Source organism: Harmonia axyridis, chromosome 6 (assembly GCF_914767665.1).
Source record: "Harmonia axyridis chromosome 6, icHarAxyr1.1, whole genome shotgun sequence".
NCBI lineage: Eukaryota > Metazoa > Arthropoda > Insecta > Coleoptera > Coccinellidae > Harmonia > Harmonia axyridis.
Genome location: NC_059506.1, coordinates 34125947 through 34151778, shown reverse-complemented (window position 1 = coordinate 34151778; position 25832 = coordinate 34125947). Strand labels below are relative to the sequence as shown.

Genomic DNA, 25832 nt, shown 5'->3' with positions numbered 1-25832 from the left:
TCTGCAATTATATCGCTTGTGAAAGTTTTCAATTTAGGATATTTGATTTAAAAAATTTATTGGATAGCTTTCAAGGAGTTTGAAAGGAGATTATTCGAACAAATGATTTTTAATCCTTAGGGTCTATAGAATATAAATCATCATATTGAAGAAGAGTATGCACTCAGGGCTGATACAGAACTCGTTACATTTCAATTATCTTAATTCATCTGAAAAAATTCATTAAAATATTTCATTGGCATCTTCACCATCTATACGCACATTACTCAACTAAAACTTGCAGCTGCCAACTTGGTGTAGAAACCTGTAACGGGGTCGTCACATCATTTGCACCCTCAGAACCATCTGTTTCTATGCTGTTCTCACACCACCGAGATAACACAGAACTTAAACATTATTATTTCTCTGAAATCGTAATTAATAATCTTCTAAAATATGAAATAAACATAATTCATTCGTGAACGATGTGAATTCATCGAGCATTTAAAAAACCTATGGAGAAAACATACCTATTTCACAGTAAAAAAACTATGAAGGATTCAAAAAAGAAGATAAAACGGGATTCTATGACAACTGATATGAAATTTAAATCGTTTCTTAATTGCTTTATACTTTGTTTTACTTTACATAAACAAATTTTGTATGGTGCGGTGTTACTTAGTGATTTGATTTTGAAATATTTGGAAGAATAAATATAGTGTTGAATTATGCCAATTGAGTGCCAAGGATCATTTTGAGTTTTGTTACCTATTGTTGGATTTTTTGATACGTAAGTTTCCTGTTTTTGTTATATATGAATATCTTTGGGATTAAATTAATTGAAACAAATTTGGGTATTCATCAAACTTTCGGTTCTGGTTTTTTTTTTGGAATATCTTTTTAATTTATCTTTTATTGTTTCAAGCTATAAGAGTTATATTTAAATGAAGAGTCAGTAGGAACAAGCTTTTTGTAGAGATTTGTTTTCGTTATGTGAAGAATACTTTTTTGCTTTATTTGCCCACATTTCAGCAAGATTTATTTTATTTTATTTTGAAAATAATACATCCAACAGGCCGTAAAGCCCAATTACAGGTGTACATAATTAAACTATCTCATAAAATTATACAATAATTATACTATCAAAACAAAAAGATGTAAGATGTAAGATCACAATTTTTTTTCCAGTTGACGTTGTTTTAATATTCAAATTTCGTGAATCAGAGAAGCCCTAATCAAAATGAGATAAGAGATTTTATCTCTGAACCCTAACAATACAAATACCTCATTTATAGTTTTACCTACCTCTGCGTTTCCGAGAAATCATTACCAAAGATAATACCTACCTAATATTCTTTTCTTCCCAGAAATCTATTCGTACAGACTACAAACAACTCTCTAACAAATATGTTTTCTATCTTGACTGCCTCTTGGAAGTTTTGGAGCTCAAAGAATTATCAAATAAAAATAGATTCAAGAAAGAATGTGTTACAACTCTGAAGTTCGGTTAGGAGCTTTTTAGCGCTCGTTCAAATTCATATTCATGTAAATAAGTACCAAAACTTATAATTGATTGATTTATTTTTTAATAGAAGAAATTTGAAAACCAGTGGCGTAATTAGAGTTCACTCAAATGGGAGTTACCCCCACTTTGAAAAAGCATATCATTCAATTTTTTATACTTTTTTTTAATTGTTACTCACAATTTTCCCCTATACCTTCCAGGAAAAAATTTTTACTAACAATTAAAAAAAATATAAAAAACTGAATTGCTTTTTCAAAGTGGGGGTAACCCCTATATGAATGAACTCTAGTTACGACACTGGTTTTCAAATTTCGCCTTTGTTGAAAACATTCGGAATCTGAACCGCACATGTTTTTATCTCTCTGATTTTTGTTTTTTATTCTTTATGTCGTTTGGTAGTTTTGTTGTTATTTGTTGTTTGTTTATGTAGATAACAGGGGAAAAGTAATGCCCTTTCCTTTGATATTTTCTTACATAATAAACATTGTTATTGTTTACATCTTTCAGATTTTCACTTACCATGATGAAGTCACAGTCTACTAAACCTTACGTCAAAATAATTGAACAACCAGCACCAGATCGTGCCCGTTTTCGTTACCAATCTGAAACTTTCAGCACACTAATGGGAGTTTCGTCAACAAAGAAGCAAAAGACCTACCCAACCATCCAGATATTCGGCTACAAAAAAAAAGCAGTAGTTTTAGTGTCTTGCGTTACCAAAGACAAACCATACAGGTGAGATTCTTATTTTCTGAGCATTTCCAATTGAAATTATACAGGGTGAGGCTTGGAGTTGTACGTTCGATTCAACTATAGATTACTCTCACACCTTTTCATTTACCATTTTTTTAAATTCGGCTCTGGCAAAAAGTTATAAGCATTTTTAATGGTTTCACAATGGGCTAATACCCTCCTGTTCTTTCAATGCTCACACCACTGAGATAACATTGGGAAAATAAAAGTTCTATGCATTATATTAATTATTCGAATGAACGTTGCCAGATCGACAAATAATGAGGTTGACTCATAGAGTAATAAACATAGATAGAGGGAGTATATGCAATATTTAGATGTCCCCAACATGGTTAGATTACGTTGTCGGATTGTGATATATTTTCAAATCCACAATTTTACTATATTGTTATGAATATATATTATATTAATAAAATTATTGAAATTATGTTTCACCAAGTGATAAGCGAGGAATCAATTTCGAGTATATTATATTAAATGAAATATATTTATATCAGTGATTCCCGATTATATATGCAAATTTGAATATTTGGAATCCGATATTTTCCCTAATTGTCGAATTTATAATAAGCTGAATATTTATTATTTTCTGTATCTACCTGCCGAAATCCAAGATTTGGCAACTTTTGCTCTCCTAGTGTCATAGGTTGTTTCACGTCGTTTGGCGCGCTTGAAGTTTGTTTTCTGAATTTCTGATATTTTTAGGTATTTATTTAAATATATTTTGAGTTAATACGAAACGTTGATTCACTAGGGGATATAAAAAGTACGTTTTTTTGTGGAGACACTCGCGAATTGAGTGAGAAATATCGTGTCACTGATATGTTTCCATTCCCGCGCGCTTCATGTCAAATTTGAAAGTTCATGTTCGGAACAAAATTTGCTTATCGAAAATGACATATGTTCTCTCTATATGTTTATTGCTCTGAGTGTGCCAGCCTCTATTTTATCGTTTGCCTCAAAGTAAAATAATTATAAATACATTAATTTTCATTAAGGGACCGCAAGAGAAACAGTTCAAAAATAAAAATGACGTTTCTGATGATCAAATTCCAATTTAGAATCGATTCTGTAGTAGTCTTCGAAAACACCTTATTTTGCATGCACCTCATTAGAAACTAAATTATCTGTGACTTTGATTATACAAAAAAAACCGTGGCAACATTGCATGAGCTATGTTCAAGGCATTTCCTGGAGCAGGGTTGGATTCATAATTATTGTGTAATTTGTAGAATTTGTCACTGATTTTCAATGGTGAATAAAACAAGTGTTTTCTTTTCGAGATGAATATATGGTTGAATTTAATGTACAACTTTAAATTCACACTATACATTCAGAGCAGATTTTGTTTTTGTTTTTCTTGGATTCAAAAATCACGAGTTTCACAAAACATTTCTGTGTTGGATTTCAATTCATTTCTGGATCAACCATAGAATTCAAATTGAAATCAGCGAGTTGTTCGATCGAAATGTTGTATATCTTTTTAAATTTTTAAATTTTCTCACTAAATTGAAACATTCCTACAGGCCACATCCTTTTATCATGGACGGCAAAGAAGGTTGCAAAAGCGGAGTCTACACCAGGACCATTCCCGAGGGTTTTGAAAAAATAGAGTTTTCGAATATCGGCATCAAATGTGTAAGGAAAAAAGACGTTGGCGATTCGCTGAAAGAAAGACGAAAGATCAACGTAGATCCATTCAACAGTAAGTACCACAAGATCTCCACTCTATGACACAATATACAGCGTAATAGTTGAAAATTAAATTCAAATAGAGATTCATCTTATCTAATGAAACACCTTTTCCATTAAACATTTTTGCAAATTCGGCTCTGGTAAAAAGTTATAAGCATTTAAGTGTTTCACATTGGGCCAATCCACTCCTTTCCTTTCTACCGAAAATAACACAGAATTCAATTATTTTTAACATAGAAGTTGGTATTAATTCTATTATTTATTTGGATGAACGTTGCCAGATCCACGGATAATCAGATTCATTGTAGTAGATAACATTTTGCATAATTTTTATAAACTTAGAGGGGAGTCACTGGATGAAACTCTATTTTATCGTTTGCCCCAAAGTAAAATAATGATGAATACATTAATTTTATTCAAGGAACAGTAAAAGGAACTATTGGAAAATGAAAATGACATTTCTGATCAAATTATGAGTGATGGTGTTTTTTTCCTCTATGTTAGAATTAGTACTTCTAAAAAATTATTTCAGATCAATTGATTTAATCAAATAAATGCATACTAAACGAAGTTTTATAATTAGTTATAGAAAATTTCTCACTAAAATTTATTTCATTGAAAAGCGTCGAGGTTTTAAGAGACATCCTGTATATGATGCATACTTATCAAAATTTCATTTTCAGCCGGTATAGACCTGAATGCAGCAAATTATGACTTAGGATCCGTGCGTTTGTGCTTCCAAGTCTTCATCAAGGGTGAAGATGGTAAATGTAGGGTGCCTCTAGATCCTGTGGTGAGCGAACCAATCTACGACAGAAAGCATTTACCAAATCTAGTCATCACCAGGATATCCACTTGTATTTGCGCAGTGGACGAAGAACCCGAAATTATAATACTATGTGGAAAGGTAATTTTGTACTCATCATGTTAGTTTCACTACCAACCGCCAGAGCGCTGCGATCTGTAGTCGAATCGACCATAGAAAATTCGCAACATGTCATTAGTAGTTATTTTACCTCAATCCTTGCATTTTAGATATTCGAAGACGATATTCAGGTGCGGTTTTACAAAGAACAGCTAGGTGTTTTAACTTGGGAGGAATATGGATCGCCTTCGGAAGTTCACAGAAATGTCGCTCTTGCTGTGAAGGTTCCGAAATATTGCAATTTGGAAATAGAGACCGAAGTTGAAGTAATGGTCCAGTTGAAGAGACCTTCCGACAATGCTTTCAGTGCTGCAATTCCGTTCCAGTACTTGCCTGCCAATGAAATGGGAAGAAAAAGAAAAAAACCGAGATTTGAAAATCTCATTGACATGAGACGTTATTTCGAAATTTGCGGTAGGTACACTCCACTTTTTTTGATATCTCCAATTTGGGATGCGAAATTTAAAGGTAGACATTCCATATCGATATCTTAGGGGACCATTTGTAATCCCACTTCGTTCTATGGTTGACAATCAAACTGTCAAACTGACGTCAACTGCGATTTGATATTGATAAGCTGTGGATTACCATAAACTTTTGAGTTTTACATAAAACAAGCCTTAATTTCCCTTCTTTTTTTTTATTTTAGGTCAAAATCCATTTCCGAGTAATATGAGGTTTGAAAAAAAAGGTGAGTTAACAGTTGTTTCTTGAAGATTTTATTTTATGCTTAATTTTTTTGTCTACTTACAGTTGCAATCCGTCGTCTTCCCCCTAAAACGCCAAATGTATTACCTCCTGATGAAGCATCGACTACATGTCAACCAAACCTACCGTCCACAAGTGGCTTAACCTACCAGATGAATATTCCAAATATACCTGAAACTGTTCAACCAGGACCTAATAGAACCTATTTTCAAAATATAACACCAATGTACCATCCCATGGGCAATACCAACAATACAAATTACCAACATTATCAAAACACAATGAGCCAACCAGCAACTAATTGGGGTTTTATGTACAACAATTTACCTTTGAATGATATTTCAAATGGATACAATCAGCGTTCAGAACTAGATTTCGATTATGATTGGTCAAGGCTAGCAAACGATACCATAAATAATATTTTTCAAATATAATTGGCGTTTTTTTGCCAATATGAAGATTCGAATCCTAAAAACATAAAAAATTATTACCTTTTATTTCAAGCTTTGTTACTTCTATCGAACTTATGATATATCATCCATTATATTCAAATCCAATGAAAAACGATCATATGTACACTGATAAAAAGAATTGTAAATAATGTACATTACATAATATATTTATAAATATAAATAATTTTTTTACTGATATAATAAAAACTATTCACAGCTTATGTTTATCATTTCATTATTTCATCTATTTCACCAATCTAATCAAGAACGACAATAGAATAACCATTCTTTGTAAATATTTGCACTGCTCTTAGTAGTTCAGTCGATCACTGCTAGAGGGCGCAGCAAACGAACCTCATTTCTAAACTCTTTCTGGCAAACTCTCATAGCATCGTATAATATTTGCAAAGAATTGTATATTCTATAGCTATTTTTTAGATTCCTATGGAATGATTGATTCAAAATTTATTGTGGCAACACTGACAGTAGTTCTTTTATCAACAAAGAAAAGACTACTCTGTGTTTAACGAATGTTCACAGAACATTGATTATTTTAAAATTTCGCGCCTTCTACCTCCAAGTCCAAGATAGGTTGGAATAGTGAAAACATTACAAATTACAAATTTTATACTGATTTCAATCAGTAAATTGGTAGCCAGAATAATATTCCATTTCTTATGCACTATATTGTGAACATTTGCTTATTCAGCTATGGACAGTGATGGAGAAAATACAATAAATGATTCTTTTGAAGGCCAGAGTTCTGATCAATACGAACCAAGTCGGGATACAAATCCTTTCAAAATATTGTTAGCGACAGATATACATCTAGGCTATAAAGAAAATGATTCTATCCGAGGTAACTTCAGTGTACACTAAGTAGCTGAATTTTTTGTATCACAAATGTATTTCAGGTGAAGATACTTTCAATTCATTTGAAGAAATTTTGAAAATTGGTGTTGCTTCTGAAGTCGACTTTATTCTCTTAGGAGGTGATCTTTTTCATGATACCAAGCCTAGTCCATCTTGTTTCAATAAGTGTATACGGCTACTCAGAAAGTAAGAAATATTTGTGGGATAATTCAAGAAAGCATGCCTGTAAAACTTGGTTGATCTTCATTTCAGTTATTGCTTAGGAGACAATCCAGTCAGAATAGAAATTTTGTCTGATCAGCAAATCAACTTTGATCACAATGTAAACAAAATAGTTAATTACGAGGATCCTAATTTGAATGTAGGAATACCTGTTTTCTCTATTCATGGAAATCATGATGACCCCACTGGAAAAAACCATGTCTCTGCAATGGATCTCTTGGCATCAACAGGTCTTGTAAATTATTTTGGAAGGTGGAATGACCTGGCTAAAGTTGAAATAAATCCAATTCTGATCAGAAAAGGAGATAGCTTGTTGGCTTTATATGGTTTATCACATATTTCTGATCAACGTTTGGGTAGACTATTTCTGGAGAAAAAGGTACTACATTTATTGATCATTTGTAAATATTTGATCAGAGAATATCATAAGAAAATTTAGGATTGAACGCAATCTTTGGCTTATAGGTTTCTATAGCTAAGCCTGACAATATTGGCGATGAAGAATTCTTCAATCTGTTAGTACTGCATCAAAATAGAGCAGCAAGAGGAACAAAAAATTTTATACCTCCCGATGCGATTCCAAATGACATTGATTTGGTAATGTGGGGTCATGAACACGATTGCAGAATTACCCCAGAAAAAGTTGGAGAAATATTTATAACACAGCCAGGTTCAACATATATATTATTGAATGGCAGCATTGAGTTCCAATTAACAAATATCATTTTTAGGCAGCTCAGTTGCTACCTCTCTATGTGCAGGTGAAGCAATAACTAAAAAAGTAGGCATTCTAAAAATTCACAAAAAAAAATTCAAAATCGATGAGATCGAATTGCGAACAGTTCGTCCATTCATATTTGAAGATCTTTTAATCGACTTTCCCGAAGTTCCGATGCAAGACCAATTAGACAAATCAAAAAAGGTCATAAAGATGAATGTGGAGACTATGATTGAGAAAGCAGGGCAGTTGAGTAAGGATAATCCTACGATTAGAGCACGGTTTGTTCTTAACCTATAATTGTTTTCAGATCGTCTCCCACAGGGTATTTTGCCTTTAATAAGATTGAGAGCGCATTACAGACATGAAGATCAACTTTTTAACGCCATAAAATTCAGTCAAGAATTTGTTGGAAGAGTGGCGAACCCTGAAGATATCTTGAAATTCATTAGTATATCCGGAGCCAAAAGGGAGAAAATCTTTTTTGATAAGGAACTCGGTGAAGGTGCGCTCAATAATGTAAGTTTGTTCATTGGAATATTATATTGAAAAAGCTTCGAATATGAAAAGTTTTTCGAATAATAGAAATTTAAAATTAAATGCTACAGCGATTGGAATGCCATAGATTTAGGTGCATAATGCCAGCTTTGGTGTCCTATCTTGCCATGTTCCGCGTTACCAAGTTTAAACAACACAAAACCAAGAAAGAATAATTGAAAATTCTGCTGTAAACTCACAAACTGCAACAGCAAAGATATATTCTGTGGTTATGCCAACTGACACCATTTAAAAGTCACATAATCCGGACTGTCAAAAAAAACTAAACCTAACCTAACATAACCCTCAAATTCACTTGCAGGAAAATATTAAAAGAGTTGAAGACATAATAATGAAATATCTTGATAAAAATAAAATGCTTGTTCTTTCGGCAAAGGGAGTTACGGATGGTGTAATGAAATACATCGATACCGATGATGATGAAGCTCCTATTCAAATAATCGAGTAAGTGATGATTGAATTTTAATAAAATTATCAAACAAAACAATAAAATATAGTTAGGTGTAGAGTATTCAGATGATACAATAATTTTTCCAGTCATCAATTCAAAAAAACTTTGGAAAAATTGATAGAACTTGATCCAGAAATAGACGAAGTTGATGACTGTTTGGAAAACTTGTGCAAGATGAGGACAAATCAGGATGAAGATGAGGAGGTAACTTGAGAAATTCAATGCTTTTTTCCTTCTAAATTCATAACTTTGTTTCAAATTTTGTAGGTGTTGAATATTCTAAGGAGAAAAAATGTTCAAAAAACTTCAATAATGGAAGATGATGATGTTCCTAGTGAAGTCATAGATATTGACGATGATGACGACAACACTAATACATCTAGAGTTTCTGTTGCACCTTCACGACCTGCGAGAGGTAGAGGCTCCAGAGGTGGTAGAGGTTCAAGAGGTCCAAGAGGTGGAAGGGGAAAAGCTAAAGAAAAATCATAAGAATTACTTGAATTTGTCTTTCTTCTTTCCATTCCCTAATGTTAACATTGTATTCGTTTCATTGTTGTTTACTATGTGCTTCTTTTTCTAGTTCTTTAGTGTTGCAAATTTTTTCTTGTTATTTATATTTAAGTAAAATATTTTATAATACTATTCGTGATATTTTTGGCATTTAAATAAATTTGTAATCTTGAATTCTTGTTTTTAATACCATAGATAGAAAAACACCTCACCAGTAGTCCTAAAAAAAAGACAAAAGTGTTAATTCAATTTTCTTTGGGAAATGAAAAAGCATATGAAAATAATGGATTATTCCGCTTATTCCGATTATTATAATTTTAAGGGGTTTTCAATAAGAGGTTTCATTTTTAAATAAATAAATATAGGTAATAAAAATGGTATATATGTTAAGGAAAATCAATGGATATTCTTTTCTTTAAATTTTCCATGACCAATTCGAACATTTGCAGCTGTATGTCCTCTATAACTTTGCGAATTTCATTTTTAAAGACTTGAATCGAGCCCCAAAGAAGAAAGTCCCACTATTTTTGTATGTTGAATGGAATAGTGAAAAATATAGGTTCAAATTTGAAAATCTTGCGTTTTGATGAATTTGAGTCGTCCAAATTCATGATATTTCTATAAACACCCTGTACATTATTAATCCATACTGCAAACAGTCTTTCAATTTGCGGAATCAAAAATGAAAAAGGTTTTTTCGAAACAATTTTTTTCTGCAGAAATATTCAAAAAAATGTGAGTCCCCGTCACAACCAATTTTTTTCATAAGAACCCCATTAACTCATGAACCATTGAGTTTTTATCCAAGGTATGGCATATTGCTGGGATTGTCATCAAATAAGCTATCTCATGATGTAATATTAATATACTAGGTGTGCCATTTGAAATGAGGAAGTAGTTGTATGTTTCCGATATAACCGGAAGTTGTAGAGATCTGAAAATATTTTAGAGAGAAAGATCATTGTCTCAAACCCCAGCATTCAAATTTTCAGCACAAAATTATGATCAGTTTTCCATAAACGTCTAATAGGCCATCGCGGTGAATCACCCTCTATATATATTTTTTGAACCAATGGCTTTAAGTCTGTACCTATACACTGTGTCCGTAAAGTATGGAACAAATTCATTTTTAGCTAAACAGACCATTTTAAGAAATAATCCTGAAACACGTTGAGTTTTTATTTTGATTTACCTTATTTTAAAATAATAATCTAATATACAGGGTGAATTACTTTCGAGTAATGACGTCACCGTCATTTTTTTTTTAATGGAACACCCCTATTTCGTCTCAATTTTACGATTACTCTAGCTGAGCTGATTCCAAAAATGTATCACATGTTGATTCCAATTGGTACAGGGTCGACAAAAATACAATAGTTTTGTGTGTGCTCATAAAGTAACGCGTAACATTCTTTATTAATTAAATTAACAATATTATCAAAAATACTTATTGTCTAGCGGCAATTGGTTTGATTGTAACACCCTGTAGTTTGTTACATTTTCAGATTAATAAAAATGTATAAAAATAAGAAATAATTTCTTTCATATTCTGTCTGCTAGACCACAAGTACCAAACATGTTTGGAAACAGCTCATTTTTATTAATCTAAAATGTAACAAACTACAGGGTGTTACATTCAAACCAATTGCCGCTAGACAATGAGTATTTTTGATAATATTGTTAATTTAACTGATAAAGAATGTTACGCGTTACTTAATGAGCATACACAAATCTATTGTATTTTTGTCCACCCTGTACAAATTGGAATCAGCATGTGATACATTTTTGGAATCAGCCAAATGTTCCATTTAAAAAAAATGACGGTTACGTCATTACTCGAAAGTAATTCACCCTGTAAATTAGATTATTATTTTAAAATACGGTAAATTAAAAAAAAAATCAACATTTATTAAAATGGTCTGTCTAGCTAAAAATGAATTTGTTCCATACTTTACAGACACAGTGTATAAACTCAAAATCATTTCCCTACCAATTTTCTCCTTGATTGATAAATGATTGAGCAAAATAGGATGGCTGATGAGTTAGTTCTGTGGGAAGATCAAACAGATTTGAAACATACAATTAATTCTTAACTCTGTAAAATGTTTAACCCACATTCGAAAATTTTCGATCGATTCGAATTGAGGTAGTCACATAGCCAAATATATGCAATTAAATGTCGGCTTTCTAGCTTGAAGCTATGGAGAAGCAGGTGAATGTAAAGACAGTTACTTCAGTCTTGTTCAAGCCTCCGTCTTGTAAGTGTTAAGCCAAGGAAGAAGTCGATGGTAATAGTATACGCGCGAAAATGTGGATGTCCGCGGTGTGAACTTGTGAATTCGAGATCGACAGAAAAAAATTTTTTTTTTAATTGTGATTTTGTTAGTGGAACCCACTAGGATATTTCCTGAAGATGCTGATGCCAAAGGAGTTTTTAAGGACGCTTGCGATATTTTTAGTTTTAACTGAAGGCTTGACAGGTAGATGTTTTTTCTTTTTTTTGCGGAAAATTTTATGCTATTTTAAGTTTATTTTAATTTTTTTTTTAATTCCTAGTTTTGTCGCTATGGAACTGGGAAAAAAGTATATTATGCATTATTACGTCAAAACTTCAGATTTGAGTTTGTTTTTTCAAAATATCATCTTTACAATTTCTTTATACTATATTTCGACTAATCAAAAATTGAAAGTTTTATTAGTTGTTTCTTTCAGTCAATCCACCCCAACAGTTAATCTGATATGTTGGTGAATTATGTATGAATTAATATTCAAAATTTCATAACTCCGAAACTATTAAGCGTAGAACTTCGAGGTTTGGATATTCTGATCAATATAATGACACCAAATTTTTTATATTTTGGTTCTGTGTGTGTCTGTTGAAGGGAGGATTATAATCTGATAGGTATACATACTTCGAATTTCGGTTTTTGAAAGCTACTAAAATTATGAATTCAAATCTCTGAGATTGAAATTCAAATACACCTAATTTTCACGGTTTTCAAAATAGCTTTGGACAGCCGAATTGGCAGATCTTATTCAGATTCAAACCTGTCAAAATGCCGCCAATTTTTTGAGCGGTCGTTCCCCGAGCAGATCGCTATATTATTTCGTCTCTAATTTTCAAATTTTGAGCCAAGAATTGTCTTAAACGCTAAGGTTCGACTCACTCACGTCGAATTCGTAGTAAAATTCAATTCTGTCCGTCCGTTCTCGAATGTTAAGTTTATTGATGTCCAAAATCCGACTAAAGTTCCGTAAATATGGTAATTTCAAAATTTTTTGCTTATTTTCAAACTGCAGATTCAATCGAAATGGGAATTTGTATTTTGATGTAGACTAATAATTTGAAGCCTCGTGCAAAATTTCATGTTAACCACGTCCCCAGAACCATAGAAAATTCGAGAAGAATATCTAAAAAAAAATGCCCAATATTTAAGTAAAATAAAACGAAGTAATTTCCACTATGTTACTTCGTTTTATTTTATTTATAATGAATTTCCGCCAAGTAAGGACCGAATCCATTAAATACAATATTTAAGTGACTACAAAACTGACGGAGTTAAGATTTTGGGTGTAGATATAAAATAACTATTTCATGATTCTTGCAAAATTTCAAGCTGCTCACATCATGAGAATCATAGAAAACTCAAGAAGAATATTGGCAAAGAAAACACAATATTTCTGTGACCGATTGGAAAATTTGCGTGCAGAAGTATATAAGCAATTTCATATCAGTAATTTCAAGCTCGATGCAACTTTTCACGTTGATTGCGTTATCAAAACCATAGAAAATATAAGTTATATAAAAATTCATCTTCATAGCACCCTTATGAGAGAAGAAGAAAAGAAAGTGTAATTCTGTGCCCAAGCATTGAATAATAAATAACTTGCCTTTTTGCTGCTTTGGCATAATAACATAAAAATTGGCATCCATAGATGTTCATAAAAGCTTGCATATTTAACTCAAAAGTCAATTTGACATCCAACTTGTAAATGAAGTGAACGCCACAATTAGAAGATAGAGTAACCACGTTTTCTTGAAATTCAGAAGTTTATCGTATTCTTCAACAAAATTAATGAAATTTATTCCACTTTTAGGTACCCATAACGAGTGCCTGAAAGTTTCAATGATATTCTAGGTTTTTTATTTATAAAGTGGTACCTAGTCCTTTAAGCTTTAAAAACTTCATTAGAAACTAGCTTCAATCAAGCATAGATTAACTCCAAAGGTAGAACAAGATATAGAGAGTACTTATCTTTACACTGAATGTAACCAACACCTTTCTACTCAAAAAAACATATTTTCTATTTGTTGGTTTTATCTCATATATTCAGATGGAGCGTGTAGATCATTATTATTTGGGTCAATTCATATGATTCGTAATGGTAAATGCTCCATTTGAACCGGACTTGTCTTTTCCCAGTGAAAGGTGAACAAAGTCGATAAAAACTTGCCTCATGATCATAAGTAATGCCACTTGTAATGAATCTTTGAATATCTGATCCCAATACTGCTGGTTATTTATCGATATGATGATTAAAAGCGTGAAATTGAGGAGATTCAGGAGAGCACTGAAGATCTGTTCTTATATTTACAATATTTTTCATTTATTCAACAAAAACTAGACCTCACAGCTTTGAGGAAATTCGAACTCGTTATATGTCCTAAATTATTCGTCACAGACCCCTCAAATACAAATACGTTTTTTGAACATCGGGGTCTGATCTGAAACATTGTAAGGTTTCAAAGGCATAGGTTACGTATAGGAGAAGTTGCAGCCTCGGTAATTTCATCCATTTTTTTTCCAAAATTTCAGATTTTTACCTATAATTTCTCAAATAATGTACTAATCGCCAAACTGCAAGCATTTTCGTGATCTACATAGTCGAATCAATCAATAAAATGGTACAATAGTCCCATGAAAGAATTTTTAATTTTTTTCAATTTTGTAAGGGTTAGTTAGGTATGGAAAATTTTACGAAAATTTTTCGACAAAAAATTTTTCAGGTATAAGATCGAAATTCGGCTAATCAGGAATCCATTTTTTTTAGAAAATTTCAGATTTTTATCTATAATTTGTGGAATAATGATAAAGATAATATCCACAAAGCTCTAAATTTATTTATGGTTGATCATTTCAATAATCTTGCGACTAAACTATATATTTAAAAGTTTTTCTATTCAATTATGACTTGAAAAGAGCGTCAATAAAACCACCCAACACACAAAATCCAGAAATTCGAATTGTTAACTTTAACACGAATAAAATACCCATCAATTAAAAATTCTGATGTAAATTCAGTCGCCTGCAGCTCTTTAAAATCGTCTGTGACCTTAGAAATGGCCCATCAAACGGTAAGGTCACCTACTACACTTCAATTTCAACTTAATTTCCATAAATTCGTCTTTTAGATATCCCAATGGTAAAATCTAATAAGAATCGATTATAAATAAATTTTACCGATTCTGTACGGAATGTAATGTCTTGGTAGCGGAACTGTTAAATAACGAAAGATTTATTTTATCTGACTTGCTTGAGCATTTAGTTCCAGTGTGCAAGATAACTGAACTGTGAAAATTTGAATAAAACTAGTTTACACCTCTTTACTTGCGTGGAACAAGACAAATAGTAACCGAAGTGTGGATTATGTCTATATTCGCAGAAGATTTAACACAGACAAAATTATAATTCATACCCCATTTGGTAATTATTTATGCACATTGACTTGTAATAGAAGAAAATTTAAAAATAGTGTCACTCTATGTTTTTCACTCCATTTGTGGTATATGTCAACTTGACATCTGATAAATACGTTTCTATGGGTATCTATGTTCACCAATTTCGATGTTTCCTGTCAAGGTGACAGTATTTGGTCATAGAACTTGAACGAATAATTTCAGATAAATCTTATTTTTCTTTCTGATAAAGACTCTTTAGCAACTCAGTTTCAACTGAATGGGAACTGGATATTTTCGAGTTGCTGAGGAGATCTTTTTTCGAAATATAACGAACTGATGCACCTACAATATAACAGACTAATTATATTGCGTTGAAAGGAAGAAAAGTATTAAATTATAACAAATCAACTACCTACGTTGCCCACTTTACTAGAAAAACCTGATAAGACGTTCATTCTTCAAGGTGAACCATGAACATACCATGAAAGAATGTTGGGTAAGACAAGGCAATTGTCCAACAGTCGTGAAAGTTCACAAGAATGCTTCGATAATTTATTAAATATTTTGTTTTCTTTTTCACGATTATGTTTACATAGTTGCCTTAATTCTTTAAAATTGCGTAAACAATCCTATGGCAAAGTTACCTACGAGTGCACAAGTTTTTAGATTTTGTTTTCTTGACAATAGGATAAAATAATCAGAACCTCTTATCTAGATAAAATAATCAACAACAATATAAATCACATAAATTTACATATACAGGGTTGAGGGTGACACAATAAGAATGTCCAATCAACGAATTGTAGATTTTAGATCTCAAAATTTGACGACTTTGTCCAACATGTCTTATACAAATATTACTAGTTTGCTAGTTACAGGGTGTCCCAAGATCAAAATTGAATTTTGATTTTCGATATTATTTTTTATGTTTTTAAAATTTCTATTTGAAAATTGATAATTTCATGTTTTTTTGGCATGAGGATTCCCAATTCAACTCTAATTTAGCATTGCTAATAGATGCTAGTTACACTTGGTTGTGTTTGGTAAATCAGGAGGACCTACCTCAGAGTAATAAACATAGATAGAGGGAGCAGATGTCATTTTCATTAAGCAAATTTTGTCCCCAACATTGTACTATAAAATTTGACATGAAGCGCGCGGAAATGAAAACATATCAGTGATACGATATTTCACTCAATTCGCGATTTTCTCCACAAAGAACGCACTTCTTATGTTCTATAGTGAATCAACGTTTCATATTAACTCGAAATATATTGAGAAAAATACCTAAATATATCAGAAATTCAGAAAACAAACTTCAAGCGCGCCAAACGACATGAAACAACCGATGACATTAGGAGAACAAAAGTTGCCAAACCTTGGATTTCAGCAGGTAGATACAGAAAATAATAAATATTCTGCTTATTATAAATACGACAATTAGAAAAAATATCGGATTCCAAATATTAAAATTCGCATATTTAATCGGGAATCACTCAAATAAATATATTTCATTCAATATAATATACATTCATAATGATATAGTAAAATTGTGGGTTTGAAAATATATCACAATCCAACAACGTAATCTCACCATGTTGGAGACATGTAAAAATTGTGTATACTCCCTCTATCTATGTTTATTACTCTATGGCACCTACATAATAGAGAAATATATTAAGAAGCAATAAATCCAACAAAAAAAGGTACTACTCAAGCCGAAAACGTAAATTTCCAATTTTCAATTAGAAAACGTAAAAAAACAAGAAATTATTGTGAGAACCCAAAACCATATTTAAACTTATAAACACCCGGTATATCGGAAACCACTAATATTTGTATAGGGCAGAATCATCATATTTTGACCTGAATTTCAAAATCAGAGATTAAACATTCTTAGCGAATCCCCCTGTATACCTACAGTTTATGGTGTTCTCTAAGGGCGCAACTGGCGAATGAACGAACGAGCACTCAAAAGCTCCTAATGCCAAATATCACTACATCTTAAGTTTTTTTTTATTGAAAAAATCTTTAATTTCTACATTAGTTTTTTTAATGAAATATGCCTGCATTCCACTCGGTGAGAATTCGCATAAAAACAGCTTTAACCATTCTCAATTTCCAACAATTCCACGCCAAAACAATCAATGAAACTAATCTTCCCAGCGATCCTCCTCAATGAATACATAATAAAATCACATAGTGAAGGAATGATGCCACAGAATCTGATTAGACGGTCTGATCCAAGTCCTATCGACTACTGACCCACATTCTATGGTCGAAATAAGGCTGGGTCACCACTGATTATCAACACAGAACGCGTCATGACTCATTGGACATACTGGTCCGGCTCAATAAACAGAACGCACTCTAGAGCCCGAGTGGAAGCAACTTCAGGACCTATTAGAAGCGCTCAATACAGAATTACTGTTAGATTGCTGCCTTCAGCTAAGGAAATACACTTGTCACGTTTTTTTTTAGAGTCTGATAATACTGCTCAATAACCTCGTTTGTGGTACAGTTCGATTGGTATGGAACTTGGTACGTGAAAAAATTTCAGGATGTAGATTAGATCCGCACATCGTGGATTCTTTCGTTTCCGGTGCGAAAAGATTCTAACCTAATTGTTCTAAATATAGCAGAACGATTTTAATGGATTTTGGCAACACGCCACACCTCTAATGAGCTAATGAGCAATCAAAATACATCGTATTTTGTCAGCTAATTAGTTAGCAAAGGGCTTCAATATACCCCATATTTAGCGTGGTGAAGGCTCTTCCAACTCTACCTTTATCTGTGGTCAATTTGTCGAAACACCGTTACATCTCGAAAAACTGACTGTTTGGTGCGCTTTATGGGCTGGTGGAATCATTGGTCCGTACTTCTTCAAAAACTATGATGGCCAGAAAGTTACAGTCAATGGTGATCGGTATAGTGCCATGATTACTAACCTTTTCATTCCTGAATTGAACAACCATGATGTCCAGGAGCTGTGGTTCCAACAAGACGGCGCAACATGTCACACAGCTCGTGCCACAATCGATTTATTGAAAGACACGTTTGGTGACCGCCTAATTTCACGTTTTGGACCTGTGAATTGGCCTCCAAGATCTTGTGGTTTAACACCGCTAGACTACTTTCTGTGGGGCTATGTAAAGTCATTGGTCTATGCGGATAAGCCACAAACCCTTGACCATTTGGAAGACAACTTTCGTCGTGTTTTTGCCGATATAAGTCCACAAATGTTGGAAAAAGTAATCGAAAATTGGACGTCCAGATTGGACTACATCCGAGCCAGCCGTGGCGGTCATATGCCAGAAATTATATTTAAAATGTAATGTCACAAGATTATCTTGCGGATAAATAAAATTCATGTCAATCGAATAATCCATCGTTGTTTTATTGCAATTTAAAGTTCTATAGCTCTAAAAAAACCCTTTATTATTTCTGTGTTCTTCTCCAGTGTTGCATGTGTCGAGTTTTTCACAAAATCCCATGATACCAAACATGATCGTGAAGATTCCACCTCTCCCATCAAACTATTAATAAGAAAGCAGGCATCCCAAACGTAGCCATATTACTCCCACACAAGTGTTCTCATACATAAACATAATTTCACTGCCAGAATGCGATTCCAAACAAAGCATAACATCTCTTTCATGCTTGATGAATCCGAGATGATAACTCCACATGAACTACGATGTAACGATGATGGTTTTTTTTTCTCGTTACTCCACTCTATTGAACCTGTTTCGCAAATGTCAAAAGGTCAACTCACTTTCGAATGAAGAGAGCTCAAGTGGAACTCTGTGGTTTATTAATATATTCGTCTTATCTAGTCGGAATATTAGACTGGTTTGAGGGGAATTTGTTTCAATTTGGTTTATTACAGGCAATGCAACTTTGAACTTTATGTTTATGTGTTACATTTGTAACATTTTATGGCTGAGGCCATTATGTCTTGGGTGGTTAAAGAAGAAGAAGAAGAAGTTATAGAATTAATGTGATTTTTAGTTTAGTTCTTATTTTTATGAATTGGCAACAGTAGTTAGTAATTTGATAAAACTAAGATGTCTAAATACTGGTGCATGCACTGTTTAGATTTTTTTTTGAATCATTCTTTTCCCTTTTCTTCCTTAATGTGGCTCTATACAAAGAATTGACCAATCAACGGCTTCATTTAAAAACTCTCATTTGTTCTGTCAAAAGTCATTTAGCTGATTTTCATTAACCTCGAAATGACATTGACAGAAATACGACGTGAGCGCCACCATAAGAAATGATGCGAAAATCAAGTGAAAAGAGACCAATACCATTAAAATCCAAGAAGGTTGGTCCCTCCAAAAGTTGCCACTTTAATCTTAAGGTTTTTCTGAAAGCTTTGCCTTCATTTTACTAAGAATGTCCGTGTTTGCTGAAATAAAATCTTTGTCATACAAATAACTATTTTAATAGATTCTGATGTAACTTCCAAAGGAGAAATGTCACGGTCATTGGAAAGATGAACATGATCAATTCCATTCATGTATAAGCTAACTCCAACATCAATTATATCTGCCGCATTGATTGTGATATAACCCTTGTGAAAGTTGTCGTAATGAAAATATAATTAGCCACCGAGAATTATAATTGAGTGTATTAATAATTTAGTCATACGTTGCTAGCGACTGTAGGGGACTGATAATTGAAATATTTAGTAGCTGCGTGAAATTTGTCCAATGGATTATATAGGGTTTCCTAGTAGGAATGATACAATTTAAAATGTATGGTTATAATGGCAACACTGTATTATTTTTGACATTTCTTATGTCATGTGAGTTCAGTAAGTTTATATAAAAAAATGATGAAATCAGAAGGAACCTTGCTAAAAGCACTTTCATTCATTTGAAAGAACGGAAAATATCAACTTTTTTGAAATAGAAACAAAAATTAAATCACTATAAATCATAATAAAATGAAAAATAATGAAAATTCAAAGTTTCTCAATATTGAGAAACCTCCAGGCTTTGTTTGATTTCATAATTTTCCATTCAGGATCTAAGACACATGAGGCATCTTGTCGCTTAACCTATTGCGGATTTTTGTAACTGTAAGAGCAGCTCTGGAAAATTGTCTTTCAACAGGAGCTGAAGAATCTGGCGTTGACAAAAATACTGGGCCATTTTGGCCAAGTTTGAAAAGATATTTCTGAAACTACCACAATCTACCAATAGATTTCATAGAAATGTGAGAAAACTACTAATAAAGTCACACAGGTGAATGCTTCAGTCTCTCGGCACTCGAGGAATCGCCTTATTTAGTCTAAGCGCGCACGGGCTTGCAGAAATATATGCCGTGCAACGAGTGCATATCAAGCTCAAGTAATATCGAGTAGCTTGATATCAAGTCAAGCAATAAATATCTAAAATCAAGTCAAGTCAAGCTCAAATATGTAATTATTCACGAGCTTGATTTTCAAGTCAAGTAGTTGGTTAAAATGTCGAGCTACTTGGCTTGATGAATCCCTAACTATGTAGTGTAATCTCCAATAGGTTCATAAATGAACAAGCGCTCAAAAGCTCCTAATTTTTTCATCTTTTCCCAACCCAGCCAGTTCTTCTCCTCGATGATTTCTAAAGGTCAAAAACGCATTCTAAATTATTCAATGATTCCAGATCCGCATATTATCCAGCCTAAGCACGTAGCACCACGTGACCCGCTGACTTAAACGAAGGAAGCCGGCGAAGATACTTTTAAGAAGTGAAACTCACCACATAAATTATGCAATTAGATTTCGAGGATGATCGCAATCAGATCACCCTGATCGTGATTTGCGAACGTGAATTCATCTCTGACGTACGTCCCTGTTTTTTTTATTTGCAAGCGAAACGAAGAAACGAATTTTTATGCAGGGTATGATCGGAATTCGTCCTGTTTCTCTTTCACTTTACTGTTTTCTTCAAAGGTCAATAGAAGGAAAACGCTTGAATCAATTAATTTATAGTCTAGTTGTTTCCACTGGCGTTTTGACAACTTCAGTCTTGTTGATGCTGCCACGTCACTCGATATTCGGAAGAATTGGTTTATGTGGGCCACCCTGTATACTGTTGAGTGTGAAAAATCATTTTTTTTCGTAAAAAAATTGGTTTAATTGATCTGGAAGAAAAACAGCGTTGGAAAGGGTCAATGTCTGGATAGATGAACGCTACGAATTTCGTATATTGCAGCATGAATCTTAGTATTAGCAGAGGAAATATGAACGGGGCATCATACATTTCAACGTATGATACAAAAGAACAGATAACACCTCTACAAAAACTCTGTCTCTCCGTATAGGTGTAGTGATTGGTTTATGTATTTGTTTACAAAATAAGCTGACATATTTATATTGAAGAGCTTCTTCTTATGTCCCAAAGTGAATCAACGTTTCATATTAACTCAAAATATATTGAAATAAATAAATAAATATATCAGAAATTCAGAAAACAAACTTCAAGCGCGCCAAACGACGTTAAACAACGGATGACACTAGAAGAGCAAAAGTTGGCAAACCTTGGATTTCAGCAGGTCGATACAGAAAATAATAAATATTCTGCTTATTATAAATTCGACAATTAGGAATCGTATTCCAATTTGCATATTTAATCAGGAATCACTCAAATGAATATATTTCATTCAATATAATATACTTTCATAACGATATAGTAAAATTGTGGATTTGGAAATATATCACTATCCGACAACGTGATCTAACCATGTTGGGGACATGTAAAAATTGCGTACACTCACTCCATCCATGTTTATTACTCTATGATCACGAGAAATGTCAAATCTAAACGATGTGTGCGCCATCTGAAACTTTAGTGATCTCTCAAAATCAATTAGGCATAAAGTCTAAACTAAATAGACACACCAGGGTTTCTAAGCATCTTAACTCTAACCTTCCTCAATCAAGATAGTAGCAATGATATTTCCTCAAAATCTCAAAAAACAAAACAAGGCTATTTGGAAACATTAAAGTACAGAACGCCTATAATGAAATTACTGTAAAATTTCACTCTGAGCAGTTTTGAATAATTGTCCTATTGCCGTGAAAATAATTACCTGCCTTCTCAATAATAAAGTAAGAACTGAATAATCATTACCTATTCAAATAAACCTTTTTATTATTGATACTTCATCTGCAGAACACAACTTGGAAATTTAATAACCACAGTGAAAGAATTGTGGCATCAATTTCCCACAAATAAAACTCACAAAATGAGGTTAATGGAAGAAAAAGAAGAAGAGTATCTTCTATCACTTCTTCACTCGAAGGTAAATAAAGAGAATGTTATGTTTAATTGTTGAGTTCAGATATACGAGCTTGTAAAGAAGATAATGCAGTATTCCATTTAGTGAATCAGCAAAGTCATCGGCCAAACCAGTGTCTTTTTCCGTTAATTCCATGTTTCAATAAGTCAATTGAGTTACCTTCGCCAGATGGTTTGAAAGTAGAGAAAATATTCTTGTACGTAATATATTGGTATCTCATACATTATGTGATTCATATCTAAGAACAATTTGTATTAAATACTACTACTTTTCGAGTCTCTTCGTTGTTCATCCTGTGAACCTACACATATTGCAAAACAATCACGTATTTATCAGATGAGTTTTGTTAGTTTCATTCGTCAATAAATAAATCAAAAAAATTGTAATTTTCAGCAGACTTGAAATTCAAGTTTTGTGGAATGATGTCATCTCCAGACTTTGCTTTTCTGAACAGAGGTTCTTCTAAATGTCAGGCCACCTACACCAGTGAACCTGTTCTTTGAGGTATCATGTTTCTACTTAATTCAAAAAACAAAATGAAATAAGTGGTTTCAGGACAACGAACTTCAATCTGGATCTAGCGATTTTTTGGATTACTGATAATATCTAACTGACCAAAAGAGGAATATTTCAAGAGAAGCTTTGACTTTAGAGGCTTCTGAGAGATCGTCATTCATGCGCCCTTGGACACCGCAGCTTCAAATTGTTACATATTATCTCAGAGTAATAAACAAAGATAGAGGGAGCATATGTTATTTTCAGTAAGCAAATTTTGTCCCCAACATGAACTATCAGATTTGACATTAAGCGCGCGGAAATGAAAACATATCAGTGATACGATATTTAACTCAATTCGCGAGTTTCTCCACAAAGAACGCACTTCTTATGTCCCATAGCGAATCAACGTTTCATATTAACTCGAAATATATTGAAATAAATACCTAAATATATAAGAAATTCAGAAAAAAAATTTCAAGCGCGCTAAACGACGTGAAACAACCGATGACACTAGGAGAGCAAAAGTTGCCAAACTTTGGATTTCAGCAGGTAGATACAGAAAATAATGCATATTCTGCTTACTATAAATTCGACAATTAGGAAAAATATCGGATTCCAAATATTCAAATTTACATATTTATGGTCTGAAGATTCATTTCCTTGTGAGGTCATATTGTACTTGATTTTCACAGGATTTTAGGAAAGTGGGTTATCCAAAAACTAAATCCAACTAATGCCAACGTTTCGCGGATATATTTCCACTTCTTCAGGGCAAAGTTGAAAATTATATTTTCCACATAAAAGATCTTAATATGAGCTTGTTGAGCAAATTGAAACAGAAATAAACATCAATTAGGAGAATTTTGTCGTGATCTTCCATGAAATCGATCGTCCTCTACAATACAAAATGTCACCATCAATGAGAGTTTGTAACTCTCATTGATGGTGACATTTTGTGATTTCATGGAAAATGCTTTTGATTTCCGAACTGTTACTGCAAAATTTTCACAATTTTGTAGTGAATTTTAGCAATTTCAATGCGTTTTTTGAGCGTGTATCGTTATTTGAAGTAATGGCGTAGTTTTAACTTGTCAAATGTCAAAGTATGACAGCTTCAAAAGTGACAGGTGTCCAGATAGCGGGCTATTCAAAATGAAATCTCTTATTGAAATACCATTCATGTTATGAACCATAAATTTGGTAATACATATAAATCTTCGTAAACATTACAATGCAATTTGGATTTTTCTGTAATAACTGGTTTGAATTGAAATTATATATTATAATAACAAACATCCACATTTAAGTTGTTTAAAATAGCCTTATATTACGTTGACAGGGAATAATCAATTTTTGTCACGTTATATCGACGAAATTAGAAAGTTTTAAACGATTATTATTATTTTAGCGGTAAAACGAAGAATGCAGGATATTTCCGTAATTTCACATAGTTTGGTTGAGTAATTGACGGTGATTAGCGTAGGAATGGTCTTGGCCTTGTATTATAAATTTCCCAAAGTCGATTTAAACTAGATAATTCCGTGGATTATGCATCAGTGAAATGGACCTATCAAAGTCGTAAGAGGATATTTTAATTGTTATGTCATTCATAGACGATGTTATGAAATTGATATTGAACGGGAATTCTTTAGATTTTATGTTTCTGTTCGCTTGTTTGGAGCTTGTTTTCCTATTGGGAAACCCTGTACAATCATAAGGGAAAAATATAACTTTCCAAATATGCATTTATTAGTCTGACATAATTTTTTGTTCCCTACAGAAAATAAATAAATAATAAATGACCTTGTTTTGAAAGTATATAAAGGTTGTTTTTTTGGAGCTATAGAACTTTAAATAGCAATAAAACAACGATGGATTATTAGATTGACATGAATTTGATTTATCCGCAAGATAATCTTGTGGCATTACATTTTAAATATGATTTCTGGCATATGACCGCCACGGCTGGCTCGGATGTAGTCCAATCTGGATGTCCAATTTTCGATGACTTTTCCAACATTTGTGGCCGTATATCGGCAATAACACGACGAATGTTGTCTTCCAAATGGTCAAGGGTTTGTGGCTTATCCGCATAGATCAATGACTTTACATAGCCCCACAGAAAGTACTCTAGCGGTGTTGAATCACAAGAGGCCAATTCACAGGTCCAAAACGTGAAATTAGGCGGTCACCAAACGTGTCTTTCAATAAATCGATTGTGGTACGAGCTGTGTGACATGTTGCGCCGTCTTGTCGGAACCACAGCTCCTGTACATCATGGTTGTTCAATTCAGGAATGAAAAAGTTAGTAATCATGGCTCTATACCGATCACCATGGACTGTAACGTTCTGGCCATCACCGTTTTTGAAGAAGTACGGACCAATGATTCCACCAGCCCATAAAGCGCACCAAACAGTCAGTTTTTCTGGATGTAACGGTGTTTCGACATACACTTGAGGATTAGCTTCACTCCAAATGCGGCAGTTTTGTTTCTTGACGTAGCCATTCAACCAGAAGTGCGCTTCATCGCTAATGGACGTAGTGCGCGATACGTATTCCGCACAGAACCATTATTTTCGAAATAAAATTGCACTATTTGCAAGCGTTGTTTAGGCGTGAGTCTATTCATGATGAATTGCCAAACCAAACTGAGAATAAATCACTTGACAGCTGTTAAATCAATCGCCATCTTGAACAGTAATGCCAACTTAAAGTTATATACCTCGAAAAAAAACACCCTATATATGACGCTATTTTATATTTCCAAGGGATGTCTGCACATATCAGTAAGTTTTGACTTTGATTTTTGGTCAGAAGACTGATTCAAATATAATGCGGATTTCGTGGAAGAAATGTTTTGAAACTAACGCTTCAGCAAGCGTGTTGACTTCATACATAATTTTTTTGTAGAAATCAGTTGAATCAAATATTTCCAATTACCATTTAATGCACAGTTTCAAGGTTTCAAATTGCGAATTTTCCTGTCAAGAA

General features: G+C 33.1%; 3 protein-coding genes across 5 annotated transcripts in view; all 3 read left to right on the top strand.

The window, feature by feature from the left end:
- Nucleotides 1-615: 615 nt before the first annotated feature.
- LOC123682241 (embryonic polarity protein dorsal-like) lies at nt 616-6256 on the top strand. 3 transcript variants are annotated; one of them, XM_045620775.1, is made up of 7 exons: nt 616-769; nt 2012-2239; nt 3784-3962; nt 4636-4859; nt 4988-5291; nt 5527-5568; nt 5631-6256. In XM_045620775.1, the coding sequence occupies exons 2-7, from the start codon at nt 2025-2027 to the stop codon at nt 6017-6019; spliced, it is 1353 nt and encodes a 450-aa protein (XP_045476731.1). In that variant the 5' UTR covers nt 616-769; nt 2012-2024; the 3' UTR covers nt 6020-6256. The 3 variants fall into 3 exon arrangements, with proteins under 3 accessions (XP_045476731.1, XP_045476730.1, XP_045476729.1); XM_045620774.1 differs by lacking the exon at nt 616-769 and adding an exon at nt 1843-1948; XM_045620773.1 differs by lacking the exon at nt 616-769 and having other exon boundaries at nt 1932-2239.
- A 321-nt stretch (nt 6257-6577) lies between these two features.
- LOC123682240 (double-strand break repair protein MRE11) lies at nt 6578-9543 on the top strand. The gene is made up of 9 exons (XM_045620772.1): nt 6578-6896; nt 6952-7096; nt 7163-7511; nt 7598-7802; nt 7864-8103; nt 8161-8369; nt 8710-8852; nt 8946-9063; nt 9127-9543. Exons 1-9 carry the CDS (start codon nt 6749-6751, stop codon nt 9346-9348), a joined length of 1779 nt encoding a protein of 592 aa, XP_045476728.1. The 5' UTR covers nt 6578-6748; the 3' UTR covers nt 9349-9543.
- Nucleotides 9544-11595: 2052 nt separating this feature from the next.
- Nucleotides 11596-25832, top strand: part of LOC123682235 (mucin-3A-like) — a 52333-nt gene continuing 38096 nt past the window's right edge. The window contains exon 1 of the mRNA XM_045620765.1: nt 11596-11849. Within this exon, the coding sequence (XP_045476721.1) occupies nt 11783-11849 (67 nt within the window). The 5' untranslated portion in view covers nt 11596-11782. The remainder of the gene's footprint in view (nt 11850-25832) is intronic.